This window comes from Podarcis erhardii (assembly GCF_964252035.2).
Source record: "Podarcis erhardii genome assembly, chromosome: Z".
Taxonomy (NCBI): Eukaryota; Metazoa; Chordata; class Lepidosauria; order Squamata; family Lacertidae; genus Podarcis; species Podarcis erhardii.
In genome coordinates, this window is record NC_138504.1 from 43305701 (window position 1) to 43325075 (window position 19375).

The window sequence follows — 19375 nt, forward strand, 5'->3', positions numbered from 1 at the left end:
ACAAGCTGAAACATGTGCAGAGGGCAACCAGGATGATCAAGTGTTTAGAAACCAAGCCTTATGAGGAATGGTGGAGGAGGCTAGCTATGTTTAGCTTGGAGAACAGAAGACTGAGAGGAGATGATAGCCATCTTCAAACATCTGAAAGGCTTTCATGTGGAGGATGGAACAAGCTTCGTTTCTGCTGCTCTGGACGGGAGGACCAAAACCAATGGATTCAAGAAATAAGAAAGGAGATTCCTACTAAATGTTAAGAACTTTCTGATGACTCAACTTGATTGATAAAGAAGAAGCATTTTATATGTGCTGTATAAGCGATATAACCATAGCTGTCAACTTTCCCCCTTTCTTGCGAGGAATCCTATTTGGAATAAGGGGACTTCCCTTAAAAAAAGGGAAACATTGACAGCTGTGGATATAACACTGTGACACCAGATGGCACTGTGGAGTCCCATCTTTCCCAACCGGATTTCCCTGTATGAGTTTACAAAGCATTTAACTGAAACGCTTCTTTGATCCAGCCTGACGGTAATAGCTGTTTGACAGTGGAATGGACCACCTTGAAAAGTGATGGACTCTCATTCCTTGGGTGTTTTTTAAAGACTGATTGTATAACCACGTGTCAAGGATTCTTTAGTTGTTATTTCTATATTGCATAGGTGGACTAGATGACCCTTGGAGTCACCTAGAATTCTAGGATACCTATAAAAGGTGACTATGAATTACTGCTGCATTGTTTCCATTTTTCATTTCCCCTACTCCGAATAAAACTTAGTTGGCTATCACCTGTTGTTGTTGTTAATTATGCTAATCAAGACTCAACAAGAGAAGAAATCAAATGAGACATGCCCCAGGTAACGATTCCTTTCTTAGAGATATTCAGATTGCCCCAGAATCTTTTCTTTTTAAAACAACTATGATACATTATTGTAACTTCCTCCAACTTCTTCATAAAATGAAAACGAGGAGGCAGGAGCAGAGGTGTGGGTCCTTCTGTGACTGACAGCTCCAGTTTGCAATCTAAGAATGACTTTACCAGAGCATTGGGGAAGGACATAGAACACAACAGAAGTAGTTTGAGCTTCTGATTTCCCTCTGTTTTTTTCAGAAAGGTGCTAGTAGATATGTATTATACTTTACAGCTGCATCTGTGATAAGGTTATTAGACTTTGTATTTTACAGAGTGTACGTGTTTATTGCTTGGATGATACTGTGTATCATTCCTGTTTAGCATATATTAACTATGCTCATTACATATTATGTACCATTAGGCATTGTTTATTATTATGAGTTACATAAATGCAACTCATAATAATAATCAGTACACCGTAATAATCAGCACATAATAATACATATATATATATATAAGTAAGTGTTTTGTATTGCATGGATTTTGTACGGCATGCATATTGTGTTAGGGATCGGCATATACTGTTCATTATGTTCTGCAGAATCATAGAATCATAGAGCTGGAAGGACCCAATTGGTCACCTAGTCCAAACTTTTGCAATGCAGCAATGTTGTAAATCACCTTACAAACAAACAATTGCAGAGGCTTACAAGTTATTCTGAGGCTAGCACACAAACCCACCTGCTGTGCCACTATATCCTTCCACTTTCAGCCGGTAGCGAGACCTGGCATCACCGACAAAAAACTTGTCATAGAGGGCATAGGCAGTTTCTCCATGGTCACGCAAATCCACCCGCAGCTCATACTGGCCCTGGGAAGTGATTTTGTGGAGCTTGTCCAGACCTACAGGGAACAATCAATAACAGTGGAACAAATGTATGGTTCTATACTTAGGCAGGAATAATCTGCTGCAGAAATATAAGATGGGGGACACCTCAGTTGTCAGTAGTACATGTGAAAAGGATCTAGAGGTGTCAACACACAAGAGCCAACAGTGTGATGCAGCAGCAGAAAAAGCTATTGCTATTCCAGGCTGCATCAACATAACTATCCAGATCAAGGGAAGTCATAGTATTGCTCTAGTCTGTCTTCGTCAGACCACACCTGGAATACTGTGTCTAGTTCTGGGCACCACAATTTAAGAAGGATATTGACAAGCTGGAAGGTGTGCGGAGGAGGGCAAACATGATAAAGGGACTGGAAACCAAGCCTTATGAGGAATGGCTGAGCGAATTGGGTATGTTTAGCCTGGAAAAGAGGAGTCTGAGAGGAGATATGAAAGCCATCTTCAAATATCCAAAGGGCTGTCACATGGAAGATGGAGCAAGCTTGTTTTCTCCTGCTCCGGAGGGTAGGACCCAAACCAGTGGCTTCAAGTTACAAGAAAGGAGAATCTGGCCAAACATCAGGAAGAACTTTCTGGTGGTAAGAGTTGTTTGATGGTGGAACAGACTCCCTTTGAAGGTGGTGGCAGTGCCAAATATAGGCTGGTGTAGGTGGTCCTCCTGCACAGGGTACCAAGCCAAGGGCGCAGTCCTTTGTTCAATGTGAGGGGACACTTGTTAGTCACATACCTAGCCAGAATTCACCATTGGGATTTCCAAATCCAGCCTCATAAGTCCTCCAGTTTTGGTAGAATTCCTGCTCTCCATTCTGCCTTCTTAGAAACACCTAGAACCCCAAAATAAACGTTGTTATTGTTATAAACATTGCTATAATAGGACAGTGGCAGACAGCATGTAAATTTATATACCCAGTGCTACCTGTGGTGTTTGGCTGGTGATCTCCAGGCCCTCATGCAAGAATCTTTCCCAATGCTGCTCACCAGCTGTTACTCAGAGACACCATGAACTGAACCTGGAGCCTCCTGAACGCAAAGCCTTTGATTGGCCACATAGACAGTTTATGCACCAGACCAGCAAACACAGGAAGCCACTTTATACTAGACCTTTCCAAATCCCAGACCCTGAAGTAGATTGGACTGATGCAGTCTTCTTGAGTTGAGGCAGTCCTGGATCACCCCTAGGATCCTGCCACAATGACAGTGACTCTTACTTTTTCCCCATTCCATAACGTTTCTTTCTTTTTTATTAAATATTTTCTTGGTTTACAAAAGTACATGCCTTGTTTCTTTTTTCAGGTTGTACAGTCTTTCTTACAGATCAGTTATGTTTGTTATGACATTAGTGTTGAGTACAGTATAAGGTTGGGGAAGAAGAGGGGGAGAGGAGGGGTAGGGTGTTAAGGCTTAAATTCTTTTGTATAGTGTATGTGTGGGGTTTTGTGTCACCATCAACTGGGTAGGTTCTCTTTCTATTCGTTTATTACATTTCCTTGGTAGTGAGGGGTATTGGGGGAGCAGGGTGTGGTTGGTTTTCTGCTGTTGTCTGCAGTGGGGTTTGTTTGCATTTGTGAGGGGGGGAGGGCTTGTTGGGTCAGGTAAGGGAGATTGATTTGTATGCTTTCAGTGGATTCTTGTTGTTGTCTTGTTTGGCTGTGTATGTGATAAAGGGGAGCCATACTGGGGTGAAGGCGTCCTCTTCTATTTGTCCCCATGTCAGTTTCAGTTTATTGGTTAGCTTTCCTAGTAAGGTCATTGCCCATACTATTTGATACCATTGGTCCATGTTTACTCCTAACAGGTCTCTCCAGTGCCTGGCTATGAAGCTTCTGGCTGCTGAGAGTACAGTGACTCTTAAAGGTAAAGGGTAAAGGGACCCCTGACCATTAGGTCCAGTCATGGCTGACTCTGGGGTTGCAGCGCTCATCTCGCTTTATTGACCGAGGGAGCCGCTTCCGGGTCATGTGGCCAGCATGACTAAGCTGCTTCTGGTGAACCAGAGCAGTGCACGGAAACGCTGTTTACCTTCCCGCCAGAGCAGTACCTATTTATCAACTTGCACTTTGACATGCTTTCAAACTGCTAGGTTGGCAGGAGCAGGGACTGAGCAACAGGAGCTCACCCTGTCACGGGGATTCGAACCGCCGACCTTCTGATCGGCAAGTCCAAGGCTCTGTGGTTTAACCCACAGCACCACTCGCATTCCATACAGTGACTCTTACTTGAGGGTAAAGAAGAGATGTGTGTTTATGCTATCAGCAGTACATGTTCAGCAGAAAGCACAAGGTCCAGAAGTCAAGATTCCAAGGTGGGTGGGAAAGCAAGGCAAGAGGTTAATAACCAAACAGAAGTTTTGAATACTGCAAGGAAGTTTTCATGTAACTCCCACCAAGCTTTTAAATATGAGGTGGGTAGAGCTCATGGACAATCTCTCTTGCCTTATGTTTCTGCCACATTAACACACACACACACACTCCACATGAGTGGGTGCATCTGATCTCACCTGAAAGGGTGGCACCTGCTTCTCATCAAAAACACTGTCTCCTCCCCTGCTTCCAGGATTGAAGCCATGTCACCTATGTACTCCTGTTCAGGGCCTCCCTCTGACTAGTCAAAATCTTCTCCCTCCCTGATGAGGTTCTGTGCTCCATAGGAGGATCATGGGAGGGAGTTGGTAGATCTGTTTCCTCCTCTCCAACATCTAGAGACTCAAGGAGAGGACCTCCCTTCTCCATTCCTGGGTGCCTGCCAGCCCCTCATTTACTCCTCCTCCTCTTTCCTCTTCCTCTCACACCTGGGACTGTCAAATCATCCCAGGTCCCTCTGGGGTCAAGGGGTCTTGGAGAGCCACAAGTCAAATAAGGTCCACTTGGTCCGACAGTGAAGAGAGGGGGGAGAAGGATGCAAAAATGCATCCTCTGTGCAAACATCTCCTCGTCCCATCTCACCCCTAGCCAATTACATGTTAATTGAGTTTGAAAATTTGTCCATCAAGTTCAGTATCATCTACACTGACAGGCAGTGGGCTCCCCAGGGTTGATCAACAATTCTACCTGGAGATGCTAAGGACTGAACCTCAACACCACGTGCTCTCCCACCAAGCCAAGCATCCACAAATCCACCGTATCACCAGGAGCAAGAGTATGCAGCATGCAGGAGACCCAGTGCTACACAGGACCCTAATCTGGATGTATTGTCTCCACTGAAGCTTTTGAGCAAGTAAGAAGCAGCTTTCAGGCAGTGGGTAGAGACTTGGACTGTTTCTTAACTTTCCCCATTCAATGCAGAAAGGGAAGAAGACTCTGTTTCTCTCTCATGCCCTTTGTGAATGCAAGAAGATGGGAGTAGATTGGTTGTAGCTACATTAATGGCTCATAGCTACCGACTGTGTGGAAAGGTAGATAAGTAATTAAGTAAGTAGAGTAGTACAAATACTCACAATCCATCCACCTCCATCAGAACTCATGTCGCAGAACACCTCTGTAGGCTGAGACTTGTTGCCATTTAGGTAAATAGTGTAGAGGCCAGAGGCTGTTTCTCCATTCAATAGAGCCTGGGAGCAGTCTCTGGGGTAAGGATACAAGAGTCCAGCTGCAGCAAAGGGGAACAAGCAAAGAATCACTACTTGAGTACCAGCACTTGTTACCGAGAAAGCAGTGGTGAGTGGTGCCTATTGAGCCTGACACGGAAGAAGGCAGGTAGACCAAAAGAGGTTGAGGCAGAGCCAACTAATTCTAGATTTGTCGCCATATTCCTCCCTGCAGAGTTCTACAAGAGCAACACCCAGGCCCCATTCACACTATACATTTAATGTGCTATGATACCACTTTAAACAGTCATGGTTTCCTCCAAAGAATTGTGGCAACTGTAGTTTTTAAGGGTGCTGGGAGTTGTTAGGAAATCCCCAATCCCTTCCCAGGGCTACAATTCCCAGAGCACTTAAACAATCAATTCATATTCACTGGGAACTCTGGGGGTTGTGGCTCTGTATGAGAATAGAGGGTGTCCCAGCGACTCTCAGAACCTTTAACAAACTATAGCTCCCAGAATTCTTTGGGGGAAAACATTGCTGTTTAAAGAGCTATCTAGTCTGATCCCCAGCAATGCAGGAACCACAGCTAAGGAAACATAGTGCTTTAACTGTATGGTGTAAATGTGGCATGAGACTAAGTAAGAGGAAACTGGCATAGGCAGTTTGATCCTCTAGAGAAGATGTAAGTAGAAAATCAGGCTGCTAGGGGCTGTCTGGTGGCACATGGAGGTTAGGGATGCAGTGTCCCATTTCTTTCTTGACCTCCCTTGAAAGAAAGGTGTGATTTTGTTAGGCCCAACAAAGATGTCAAATTCTGACCACCATGACAACATTTACGATAAGCATAGGAGCCAATTTCTAGGGGCCCTGGGGGCTTCAGCCCCTGCAATAAAATATTTGAGGGGGCTGCCCCCCAAGTTGAAGGCCATTGCCATCCAGATGTTGTGTGTGCACTGCATCATGTGATCAATTATGCAGGATGGGGCTTACCTACCCCCCCATATTTTATACAAGTTGGCACGCCTGACGCTGAGGTAAATCATGCCTACATTTGAATGTGGAAGTACAAGGGTCCACACAGCTGCTCCACATCTTCCCTGGTCCTTCTCCTGCTGTGTTACCTGAAGCTAAGTCATGGTTTGGCTCAGCATTATGTATGAACCATGCATCATGATTTGTCTCCCTCCAGACAAACCATGAGTGGTATGCCACGAACAACTCATGACTATAGCTTGTTGCTTAAGGGAAAACATGGGCCCAGGTTCAGACCATGGCTTAGCTCCTGGTAGCATTGGAGCATGAAGATTGGGGGAGGACTGGGAAACCACCCTTCCCATTTGAGCTGCCTTTCCCAGCTCTGTGGCATTTTCTAAAAGATGCAATCAGAACTGAATGTGATAATCCAGACTCAGGTGCACAGCAGATGTATTGAAATATGGGCCAGTTTGCTTTGGGGGGCGGGAGTAGGAAGTGTCACCTGCCACCTCCCAGTCCCTGCATGTATCATACTTGTGGTGAATATTGCTGGGATGATCTTGCTCTTCAAATTCCGGTTTAAAGCCTGTAATTTCACTGTGTACTGGGTGGATGGACTCAGCTCTGACAAGCTGTAGGAATTCGACTCAGGTCCCAGGATAACTTCCTGCAGGGTGGGGGGAATCAATAATGAATGGAGGGTGAATGAATTAAGAATGAAGACTTGTTCTATTTTTTACATGGTTGTTGAATCATTCATGCTACCTTAAGAAAACAGTGTCAAAGATTGATGAGGCCATTTCTGTTCCTGATAAGATCTTCCCACACCACACCACATTAGAAGCAAGGGAATGGTTTCCTTAAGATAAATCTTTCATACAAGAATATGCTGGTGGCATAGCTAGGAAGCAAGGTTAGTGTTGGTATGAACATGGCTGATACATGCACTAAGCACAGCAGCATATTTGGAGCACATCAAATATGTATCCCCCACTGTGGCATCTCTATGAACATGACTGCACTAAATAGAGGGGATGTTTCTGCTGCCCAAACTCATCATGTCTTAGACACCAATCGAAAATAGTCTCAAAGGGCATTTGCTGGCAAATAATTTGGCTGTGCAATGCCAGGCTTTTTATGAAGAAAGCATGGATGCGAGAAGGGCAGTACCCCCACCCCCCACCCCTGGCTATTTTCAGGGGTGGGGTGAATTTTGAAGGCAGAGGTTCAAAATTCACTGCCACTCCTCTTTGCCCTTCCTAGGCTGGCACTTCCAATTTCTTGTCCCCAGAGATCCCATTGGAATGATGGGGGATGCTTGGCATTCTGGGAAAACAAATATGGCAGCCTCCAGCCCAGGAAGAGCATTTTTTGAGCTTGGCCTCTTTGCTCTTAAAATTCACATCAACAGCCTGAAGTCCTACCCACAAAGGTTTTGTGTACTGCTGGAAATGTTTGTGTTCCCCTCCAAGCCCTCTGATATGTCTCATGTATGTATATGCAGTGCATTGTATATGCAGTGCAATTCTGGTTACATTGGATTGTGTCCAATATTATTTTCTCTCAGAGAAGACCCATTGAAATTAATGGTCAGGAAAAACTTAGGCCTATTGGTTTCAATGTGATCTAGTCTGAGTGGAACTGGCATTGGATACAACCATAATTACCCCCCCCCCCCATTGGTGTAGATCTCCTGTTCACAGGAGGAACACAGAAAGCTCCTATATACCATTGGCCCTGTGAAATGCTGATTGATTGCCGCTCTATGGGGCCTTCTGACAGAGATTCTTGTCAGGCTTATATGGGAACCTGGGAACTTTTACAAACAAGCCATGCGCTCTAAGGCTGCATTCACACAGCAGTATACTCCATTTCCCTAACATTTCCCAAATTGTTAATTCTCACATTATACTTGAGCCTTCACACAACGCAAAAGCTGGAAAACTAATGGAAGATAGCACATGTTCATTTCCATTTGATTCCACTGAAGATACATTTGCAACCATCCTTAACCTGGAAAATTGTGAGATAAAGTGACAGAATTGGGGGCAGTGTACGGGCATACAGATCTTTCCTGTGGTTTTCATGAGGGGCACTTTGGTGGTGGAACAAGTGCAATGGCTAGCCCTCCTTTGTTAAAATAATTGTTCTAATGGAGAAAGAGTTTTAAGTTGGGTGGGTGCTGTTTTATTGGTGGGTTGTTTTGAATTGTTTTTAAATGTTATATATTAATTTAGATTTTGTATTTGGGGGCTGGTGTATTGTTTAGGGGCCTTTGTTGAGGAGTGTATTTTTTATTATTATTGTTATTTGTTTTAATTATTTTTATTATGCATGTTGTGCTTTTTATATTGTAACTTCATGTTGTGAACTGCCCCGAGACTTCTGGGTATAAGGCAATATGTGCGTTTTCGGGTTGCGCACTGCACCGAACCTAGTAGTACTGAAACGGGTTACTTCCGGGTTTTGACGCTTTGAGCATGTGCAGAAGTGCCGAATTGCGACCCGTGCATGTGCAGATGCGGCGCTGCAGGTTGCAAACACTGCAGGTTGCGAACATGCCTCCTGCACAGATCACGTTCGCAACCTGAGCGTCCACTGTAGTGATATTGTCTAACAACATTCATTGTTGTGTCACACCATGCTCAATGATGCGAATGAAATTTATTGCAACATGCTGGTATATCAGTCTAAAACTCATTGTTCCATATTGCACCAGCCACTGCAGTGTGAAAGACACATTAGAAAACAGACAGAAGTGCTGTCATTATAATCAGAGGGAAACTTAATGCATGTCTGAACGCATCCTTAATATCTGGGTCCTCCCCTTTGCAGTCTGCACATAACAGAGACTATCATACTAGACTCAAATGCTTACCTTGACTTTGCCATCAATTGATTCATAGATCAAGAGGTAACCTGTAACAGGGGCACGAGGGGGCTTCCATGTTAGCTGTGCTGTTTCAAACTGAACATCAGTTGCAGTGAGATCCCTTGGAGCATCCAGGTCTAGGAGAAAGATGAGAAATTTTTATTTTTATTTTAAATATATTTTAATATAAAGATCAGTCTGCCTGGTGCCTTCCAGATGTTTTGAATCATAGCTGCCATCGACCCAAGGCAGCATGAACAATAGTCAAGGATGTTAAGAGTCATAGTCCAAAAAAACTGGAAGGAACAAGGTTGGAAAAGATATGTATAGGAACCAACTCATGCAGACTCAGCCCTCCCTTCTGAGAATCCAGTGCAATATACTTGTTTTAGGACCACAAGCTCCATCAGTAACCTATGATAGAACAGAAACTACCTGTAGTGAATTTGGTGGATATGACTGTGCTTTTCTGTGGTCCCTTCCTGGCATAGATCCGGAGTGTATATTCAGAGGCTGGACGGAGGCCAGTGAGATCATATTCCACAGTATTGCCTGAGACGCTCTGAGTAATTTCACGCTCTAAAACAACAAAGAAAGACAGAACATCGATCAACGAGCAACTTGGATTCAGCAGGTGCATTTGTTGAACCATAGAATCCTAGAATTGTAGAGTTGAAAGGGATTCTAAGGATAATTTAGTCCAGCCCCCTTCAGTGCAGGAAGATGCAGGGATCAAACCTTCAACCTTGGCATTATTATCACAGTGCTCTAAGCTAATGGCATATTGGATTCACTGCTTTTGCAAAGCATGTGTTGCTCCTCTTAGCTAATTTTGGCCACTCTATATAGAGAAGAGGACTCTGCAACACAGCCCACTTGGATGAGAGAGCTTGTTGAACTTCATCCCTGCCATTTTATTGTCTTTCTTAGAAATATCTCAAACCCATCTCCCATCATAAGGTCTTAGGTCAGGATACAATGCAAATTACAATTCACATTGAACCAAGCTGGATCACAAATGAACTTGCCAAAAAAAAAGCAGGCTACAAATACAACAAACACCTTTAACATTTCAAATATATTTATACTATAACTTAACATGGTTACTCTTCTACAATTCATGGGTTGTAGCCAACATTGGTCCTACTCACAGTAGAGCCATTGAAACACGACCATTGCTAAATTAGGTGCATTAATTTCAATGGGTTTACTCCAAGGACAACCCAACAATTTTAGGAGAGCTCCATGACAGAGTTAGCAAAAAGCAAATAGTGCAATTGTGGCTGGTGCCCATTGGTACTGGTAGGGCAGAAAGGAGGGAGGTCAGCAGGAGGTGAACCCAGGGCCAATGACAGACTGAGACATCCCCTCGAGTGGTTGTAGGTAAGAAGAAAATTCCACAACTGTTTGCATTAAAAATAAAAATAAAAATCCTCATCTGCATGGTAGTGTGAATTTCTCCTAATATACACATTTTGTATTCAGTTTTGCCTGACACACATTTTTACAAGGCAATCTCCCCTGACATAATGCATTTTTGTTTGTTGTTATTTGTATATACACTATTCCCCCCAGCAGCTGCATTTTTAGTACACATTTCTTGGCTGGAGAACTGCATCGCAAAATCTGGAGGATTTCAGATTTTAAAATATGACTTTGTTTCAGTTCACATGCTATTTCAGAAAGTGCAAATTTGGTAGTTTTGACTTTAAAATTGGGTCACATTTCTCCCCCAGCCCCAGCCTTACTTCAAAGCAATGTTGACTTACCACCCTCAGTAACATAGGAAATGATGTACTCATCAACAGCAGCAATTGCTGGCTGCCAAACAGCCAGTGCTTTGGAATCAGTGATGTTCACTGCCATTAGCCCTGATGGACTATCCAGAGCTACAGAGTGGGAGACAGACAGAGATAGAATGTCACAATCTGCCTTGGTACCACTTGCTAGAACACCTGTGTGGTATCATCTGTATTACTTCCTTCAAATCCCTTCTGAAAAAAAGACATACATTTTCTGTCAAGGATAGCCCTCTAGTTCCCAGTAATGCAGTGGGAACTAAGTCTAAATGCATGCAGCTGTAATGGCCATATCTTGCTCCCTTGTTTCTCCCAGTCTTTCTTCCCCTTTCTCCATTGTTGCCTCTGTGTCAAATTTTAGGCTGTAAGCTCCTCAGGGCAGGGATCTGCCCTTTTGTACTCTCTAAAGCAGTTGTGAGGAATCTCCAGTCCGCAGGCTTAATAAAGCCATTTCGCCCAAATCATGCACACCTGACATTATATGTTACGCCAAATGGCTGAAAAAGAACAACCAGGAACCTTAAAATGAACTCTTCATTTTTCCATGGTAAGCGGGGCTTTTGCTACCAACCCCAATGTGGCTGGCTGCACTCAAAAGTGGAACTGTTCCTTGCCCCTAAACTATGTCTGCCTGCAACCCCATATTGGTAGGTATCTTCCTTTGCAATCTCGCTTGAGTCCAAAGGAAAGAATCAGGAGCACACCTGTGGTAACCAGACATCAGGTGTTTGACAGTGGTCAGCCCTATCTTTTTCTCAAAATGGCTCACCAGGAGACAGGAGCTCTGGATCCTGTTCCCTACTCCTGCTGTAAAGCATCCTGGCTACTGATCACTTAATTACCATCAACTTCTGGGACATACCTGTGGTCACAGATCCAGAAACAGGCTCACTTTCTTCAAATCCTTTGACAGAGATGATACTGACAATGTACTCCACGCCAGGGATCAGTTTTACCAGTTTAGTTCTACTCTTGCTTCCATCTACTGTCACATAATTGGGGGGACCTGGAATAGATAGTAGCTTGGATGACTGGTGGGACTAAGTGTGCAAGGTTCAGAAACCAGAAGCAAAGGCTTAAGTATTTTGTCTCCAACATTCACAATACGTTACCAGCCATAAGAGAACATAAGAGCCCTGCTGCATGAGCCAAAGGCCCATCTAGTCCAGCACCCTGTTCTCAGTGACCAATAAGATGTTTCTGAGAAGCCTACAAGAAATACATGAGCACAACAGCTCTTTCCCTACTCCTCTTCCACAGCAACTGGTATTCAGATGCATATTGCAACCAGCGCTGGGGGTAGTACACAGCCATCATGGGTATGAATTTGTCTAATCTCCCCTTAAAGACATCCAAGTGGGTGGCTGTCACAACATCTTCTGGTTGCACATTCCATAGTTCCTTTATGCACCATGAGAAGAAGTGTTTTCTTTTGTCTGTTGTGAACCTCCCAACATCCAGCTTCATTGGTATTATGAAAAAGGTATAAACATTATTTCATCCCAAGGGTCATAGCCTTCCTCAGGTAACTTTGGGGGGTGGGGAGGCACATGCCAGCAGAGGATGGGGTCAGAGACAAAAGTAGACAAAGCAACGGATGCAAATCTTATCTTACACACATACCATCTCTCTCTATGCTGCATCCAGGCAAGCAAGAGAAATGATCACAGTTCATGAACACTTTTAAGTCAGGCAAAACCATTCATGAAGGGCATAGATAAGTGCTGGTGGGAGATTGGGAGATGTGGCCTGAAAAGATTCTGAGGGCCAGGCATTTGGCCACCTCCAGTTTCCCCTCCTCTGGCCCATCCCTGTTCATATACCCTTCTTCTTCCTTACCTCCTGTAACTGGAACATAGGTAATCCGGAAGAGGTCCACCCTTGTCCGTGGGGGTGTCCAACTGACCACAGCTGAGTCTTCGGTAATATCAGAGAATGTAATTTCCTTGGGAGGTCCCATTGCTAACCAAGAGACAGACAGTAAGGCAAACAAAGAGAAGGAGTTAACAAATTGTTGCATCAGCCAGGCTGGTAGGGAAAAACACACACACACACACTTGGTCTCAGATTTCCAGTCCAGGAGCTACAATAAATATTTGGTCCAGTGTCATGACTGGAATGGAAAGTTCCATACCACAAAGCATTTTTACTTGGCACAGGCAAATGATTGTCTTCATGGCCAAGTTTTTGTTTTTGACAAGGATCTTGAAGTTGTAGTCAACACTGCACACAACTCCCCCCTGACCCCCCCAAAAGAATTGTAATGCTCAAATCCCAAGACACCTTCTGCCAGGAGACGACATCAGGATAGCAAATGCTGCACTCAAAATGGATCATTCGTGGTCTTTGACAGTATGTCAGGTGTCATAGCTCTAGCTGAGAGATTCATGTGTTCTCAGTTGTGAACATTGAGCTCTTGTATTGGGGAAGCCTCTGCACATTTATGCTCCAGGGCCTGGCTATCAACTTTCCCTTCTTTAGTTTCAGTATTACCCTTTTATAGAACTCAATGGGGAGGAAGGTGGGGCCAAAACTGGAATTAGTCCTCATCTGCAGTATTCACTTAAAGCAGTACCATAGAAGCATAGAATTGTAGAGTTGGAAGGGACCCTGAGGGTCATCTAGTCCAACCCACTGCAATTCAGGAACATGCAGATGTTCCATATGGGGATCAAACCTGCATCCTTGGCATTATCAGCACCACACTCTAACCAACTGTGTCATCTGATGATTAACGTACCATCCCACTTTACACAGTCATGGTTTCCTCCAAAGAATCCTGGGGACAGCAGTCTGTTAAGGCTCCTGGGAGTTGTCAGGGGGCCCCTTCACAGAGCTACAATACCCATATTTTCCCAGGAAGAGTGATTGCTAAACTACTTTTAGAACTGTAGTTCTGTGAGCAGACAAGGCATCTCCTAGGCACCTCACAGCACCTCCAACACACTAGTGTTACCAGGATTATTAGGGGTAAGTCATGACTGTGCATTCACGCACACACACCTAGGAGTTTCCAGTGGAAATGTAGATTGGACAGGGCATATAGTCATTATGTTTCTATTTCCCAGCTTTTTGCCTTCATAGGATTGTTGGGGCATTTTTGTCACAATGTTTATGCTGATGATTGGCATCAGATGTAGATACTCTTTGAATAGAAAAAAAATGTGGCTGATGTAAATCTGTCAGTTTTGTGTATATCCTGCCCTCTTCCCCTTGGTTAAATGTCCCTGCATACTCATTGCAGATAATGATAAAACCATGTGCAAATCAAAGCTGTTCAAGTTTACAAGTTTTCATGTCAAGATTTTTGCTATGGGTCTTACATTTCTTTTGGCAGGTCAATTTGCAAAAGGGAAATAAAATGGAAGAGCTATCCAACACCCAGAAGAAAAAAATAATCTGGCAGCCCAGTATGTACATTCAGCCTTTTAACTGTAAATAGATGATTTTCCCCCAGTTGCAATGAAAACAACTTAGGGTTGTTGTTTTTTAAATAAAAAATAAAAAATAAGCAACCCACACAAGAGATGTCCATTAGCAAGCAAGAGACAAATACCAGAAGCAAATCACATTAAAATAATCTAATAAAACATGCAAGTTAAAGTTCAACTAATTTTTTCTTCTTCTAAATTTGGAGGGTGTATGTGCTTTCCTAACTTGACTTTGCTTACAAAACCCAATTCTGAAACATCTTCAGCATTTGTAAGGAAAGATTTGTAAGGAAAGAATGAGAAAAAGCTATATACTAAGGGCTGATGGGTGTTGGAGTCCAACAGCATCTGGACCTATTTACCCTTTCCAGTCCAAAACTCAGTGCAGAAGGGATGGGGGACCCATGGCCCTCCAGGTGTTGCAGGTTTCTTTATTTGCCTTTGGGAAAATCTTTTTTGCATTAGCATCAAAATTTGGGTGTACTGACAGACCGAAAGGCATAAAATCAAAAGCTAATTACACGTCACTCACACATCATGAGGACCACGATTCCTTGAAGCTCTCTGAATTGCTGCACTATAAGCAATGTTGTTGGAGATTTTAATGGACTTTTTCCTGTTACCAACTTACAGAATTAAATCCTGGGCTCCTAAGTCACTCAGATTCTGTCACTGATGATGGTGGGAAGGAGGCACTGTAACAGCTAATAGATATTTATCCTGGAGAAAAGCTGTATCATAGTGGCAAAGTATTTACTTTCCATGCAGAAGGACCTAGGTTCAATCCAAGGCATCACCAAGTAGGGATTGGAATGTCTCTTGCCTGATACCCCAGATAGGGCAGGAACACCGACATGTCAATTACCTTGCACCATAATAACATTGACTGATTGACTTGTAGGTGTTCCTTCCAACCTGTTAAAGCTGGCCTATGGAGTGGGGGAGAGATAGTGATAAAACAGTATTGAACTTCCTATGACATCAGGTGTGGTCTAAGTGGGCATGGTTGGAGGAAAATGATCTTGTAGTTCAAATGGGGAGGCCTGGTGGGTTAAATGTGGCCCCTGAGCCAGAGGTTCCTCAACTCTGGTGAAGACAATACTGAGTAGATGGACCATGGTCTGAGTTGTTACAGGACAGTTTCCTATGCTTAACAAGTAAAGCCACTTTGAAATAGCTGTCCTCTTTGCATGAGTTGGTCTGTGTGAAGACCTACTGACCAGTGATGGATGCATGTTCCAACAAAGATTCCCCAGACCTTACACCCATTTTTGTACTTTCCAATTTTTTATGGTATGAAAAGCTAGCATTGCTTGCAGCTAAATTTTATCCTTTGGAATTAATGTACTTAAATTAGTCATGTCCATCAGTTCCAAAGCCTCTGCTTTGAGTAGGACTAACACTGGATAATACTCCTTAGTTCAGAATGACAGTTGGGCTCACATGATGGGGTGCTCATTTACCTTAAAAAATAAAGAAACAAGACCCTGCATATGGAAATGTAGCGTGTCAAGAAGAAAGGTACAGATGTGAAAGACACATGCACACATATGCAGGTGAGTGGATCATGCCTTTCTCATCCTTGCCACACTTTATCCAAACAATACCTGTTGTAGCGATTGTATTTACAGGTTGGGAACGTTGTCCACTGGTAACTCCATAGAGATCAATGTAATATCCTGTGCCTTCTTTCAGCCCTATTATATCTTGGGTGCGTTCATGGCCTGGTACAATTAGTTCCAGAGGGTCTGATACCATATTGGTGTCCCTTATTTTAAGAACAAAACTGTCAAAGGCTCCATCATCTGCCGTCCAAGACAGACGAAAGCCATCAGGGGTTGCATCTGACACCAGAAGGTTGTCCACTTCAGGTTCTGCTTCTGAAAGTGCAAGAGGGAGAGAAAGAGAAAGAAAGAAAGCAAGAGAGGGAGAAATAAGATTTTTAATTTCCTTTAAAAGAAGAAAAAGGAGGAGACTCCAAGGAGATTTGCCCCAAGTCAGATTAGCGTATGATGTAAATGTTCCCGTCACAAATTCAAAGAAGTGGAAAGAATCCGCTATCCAAAAAAAGGAGGGAAATGCATTCAGAGATTATGAGCAAGACACATTCTTATCAAAATATGTGGGTGTAGGTGCGATCACTCTTCAAGGACCCCCAAAGCAGCACGGCATAATCACTCACCATCTCCCCCTGCCATGCAATATTAAAACATGCTGGTAGTAAGCCTGATGTTCATTCGTTCTCTGTCTTCCATCAGAATCTCCTATTTTTCTGCTCATTTTTTTAAAGAAGGTCATTAAAAGCAAAGCCACTGTAAATTATCTGAACATTGTCGTTTTCCCGGGTTCACATCAAAGCACGCCTTTGAACAAAACAACCTATTCTTCCAATTCACAAATTATAATAAGTTTGTAGCCCTTTTAGTCCAGCACCCCTGATCCGGTGGTGACTGGTGGCACAGAAGACGAGGAGGCTATCAGTAGGTGGAGGTGAAGCCAATGATATGCTGAGTCAACTTATTTCAGTTTTGTTCCCAACCTCCTCACTGCTGAGTTCTGCAAGACTAACACTGAGACTGGTAATAAGCAAGAAGGCAGGCAGGTGGGGATACCTGGGGTTGGCGGGGCACTGTCTTATTGAACCACCCCTTCTGCCCTATCCATACAGAAAATGGAGGGCAGGAGTGGGGAGCTTCTGCAGCCCTCCTGATGTTGTTGGGCTACTATTCCCTGTTGGCCATGCTGTATGGGACTAATGGGAGCTGAAGTCTAATAACATTTGGAGGGGCAGAGGTTTTTCATGCCTGAGCAGATGACTCTCGACTGAGGGAGAGCCTAACCAATTCCCTAGGTAGCTGGTTCTATTGTTGAGCTGCTTTCCCCTAGCAAGATGTTTTCCTATTGCTTATCTGAAACCTGATCTCCTGTAACATAAGCACAAAGTTCTAGTTCTTTTCTCTGAAGCAGATGAGAATAAATTTTTGCTCTCTTCTATGTAGCACCTCTTCAGACAAATCTGATCCACATGGTGCATGTTTGACACCTGACTGAAGCAGTTTGATTAGTGATTTCACTGGAATACTAGGTTCATATTATGCATGTGCCCAGCTTGTAATGAGCATCTGGATCTCAAGATGAGCATAGTCCCAGGTGCAAAAGCTCTTATCTGGCTGTAGCATGTCCTTCCCTCCCTGGTGCCAAAATTTGAACTGGGTCAGGCCATCACAAACTAACCTTCCAGGTACATAGGCAGCACATATGTTTGTAGTGAACTAGTTTGGTTTAAGTAGTTTGGTTTCACTGAATTGTTAGTAAAAAACCCTTCTGAACCACACCTGAAAGTGGTCCTCAAAAATTCTGGGTGAACTAAACATGAATTAAGTTCATTTGGGGGTAGAAACTTTGAACAATTTCTAGTTCTTCTTCAGATTTATTTTCTTACATGTGGGTTTTGTTTGTTTATTTACTCTTTGGGCCTTTAAACGTAAACATCACAATTGGGGTGAATAAACCAAAGAACTCACAGTCTACTGTGTGTGTGTTCTGATGTCTTCTTAGTCTTAAATATATTGTATACTTCAGTTCAGCAACTTGGGAATGCTGATTTTTTTCTCTTTTTTGCTTAGGGTTACTTTGGATGAACTTAGATGGAACTGTGAACTGAACATGAACTGAACTAGCTCATTTTGTAAAGGGACATATGTGAACTGGAATTAGTTCCTCTGGGGACATAATAGTTCCCAAGCCCATCTGGCTGGCCACTAGTGGAAAAAGATAACTTGGCTATATGGACTTTGGGTCTGATGCAGCAGTGCACTTGTTGCACTTTTACAGGTGGAAGGAACTAAATAAAGCGGTATCACTGTTTAGCCATGCATGCTTCAAAAGCTACCAAGATTGCTGTAGCATCAATTTTCTTCCACCTTCCGGAGCTGTGTTTACTTAGCAAGATATTCTGAGATAATGAAAGAGAGATGGAGAGAGAGAACAGAAAGGCTGCAAGTAAATATGGGTAGATGTCAAATAATGCTGCTAAGGATTGGAAAAATCCTTAGTTTCTTGGCTAGGAATTGAATTAATATGGTGATTTTTTTAAAGGATTAAACACACACACACACACACACACAGAGAGAGAGAGAGAGAGAGAGAGAGAGAGAGAGAGAGTAGGGCGGTCAAGGGTGGGGCAATGCAGTGATGTGTATGATCCCGACACACTCTCACATGCACATACAAAGGACATACACAGGCAGACAACCTCCTCATCAGCTGAACAAAGCAGATCAGCTGAAGAGAGGGAATATTACTCCTGTCTATCCATTAAATGATCAATGTGATGGTAGGGAAGCATCTCCACCCATCGCAGTGCTGTGTCTACTTCCATTCCTTTTCTTTTGGCCATTGGCCTTGAGAGGGCAGGACAAATTATTTATAGAGGGCTAGATCATACCCTTGAACTAGGAGTTTGCTACTTGAATGTGAAGGCACAAGCTACAACAACCTGGCTGCAGCTCAAAACCAGTCTAGGTCTATTTAGTGCCTAGATGGGAGATTGCCTAGGAATCTTTGCTGTGCTGTGTTGAGTTCTATGGAAGAAAGACAATATATTAATCAACTAAGTAAAATCTTTCCCAATAGGATTCCAATGAAGCTGGATACCTTGGCTTACAAGGAATATGAAAGCTCAACTATGTATGCAAACTTAGATCATATTTGCCATCATTGCAGATCCTCTTGTATGAAGAAAACAGATCAGACTATCATGGAGAAGAGGTGTTTTAAGGAGTCCTGGAGTACTACCAAAAAATGTTCCAAGCATTAGGATTATTCTTCCTTCAGGTAAGTTCGTAACACGGATTTAAATCCTTGGTCAAAGCCACTGCTGAAGCTTTCCAATGGAGACAATATGGTGGTGGGGCTAAGTTTAGTTAAATGGATATATTGATGGGTTTAGATGTGGGGTACCCTTCAGAATACTTGGTCGGCCATAATGTTCACAGCTGGTATTGTCCCTATCA

At 43.3% G+C, this 19375-nt stretch overlaps 1 protein-coding gene and 1 long non-coding RNA gene across 7 annotated transcripts in view; one reads left to right on the forward strand and one right to left on the reverse strand.

Annotated features, from left to right (window-relative positions):
• The window catches only part of LOC309333870, a 129815-nt gene extending 126166 nt beyond the window's left edge, over positions 1 to 3649 (forward strand). Inside the window, exon 4 of the long non-coding RNA XR_014152735.1 lies at positions 3612 to 3649. This is a non-coding gene — a long non-coding RNA (uncharacterized lncRNA). The remainder of the gene's footprint in view (positions 1 to 3611) is intronic.
• Positions 1 to 19375, reverse strand: part of TNC (tenascin C) — an 80799-nt gene that overhangs the window by 5209 nt on the left and 56215 nt on the right. For 5 of the 6 annotated variants that reach the window (XM_081847416.1, XM_081847415.1, XM_081847417.1 and 2 more), the window contains 10 exons: positions 15968 to 16240; positions 12769 to 12891; positions 11792 to 11935; positions 10900 to 11019; positions 9566 to 9709; positions 9137 to 9267; positions 6793 to 6925; positions 5191 to 5342; positions 2485 to 2581; positions 1592 to 1753 (listed from right to left, as the gene is read on the reverse strand). In XM_081847416.1, coding sequence (XP_081703542.1) covers positions 1592 to 1753; positions 2485 to 2581; positions 5191 to 5342; positions 6793 to 6925; positions 9137 to 9267; positions 9566 to 9709; positions 10900 to 11019; positions 11792 to 11935; positions 12769 to 12891; positions 15968 to 16240 — 1479 coding nt within the window. The remainder of the gene's footprint in view (positions 1 to 1591; positions 1754 to 2484; positions 2582 to 5190; positions 5343 to 6792; positions 6926 to 9136; positions 9268 to 9565; positions 9710 to 10899; positions 11020 to 11791; positions 11936 to 12768; positions 12892 to 15967; positions 16241 to 19375) is intronic. The other variant, XM_081847420.1, reaches the window with a different exon arrangement.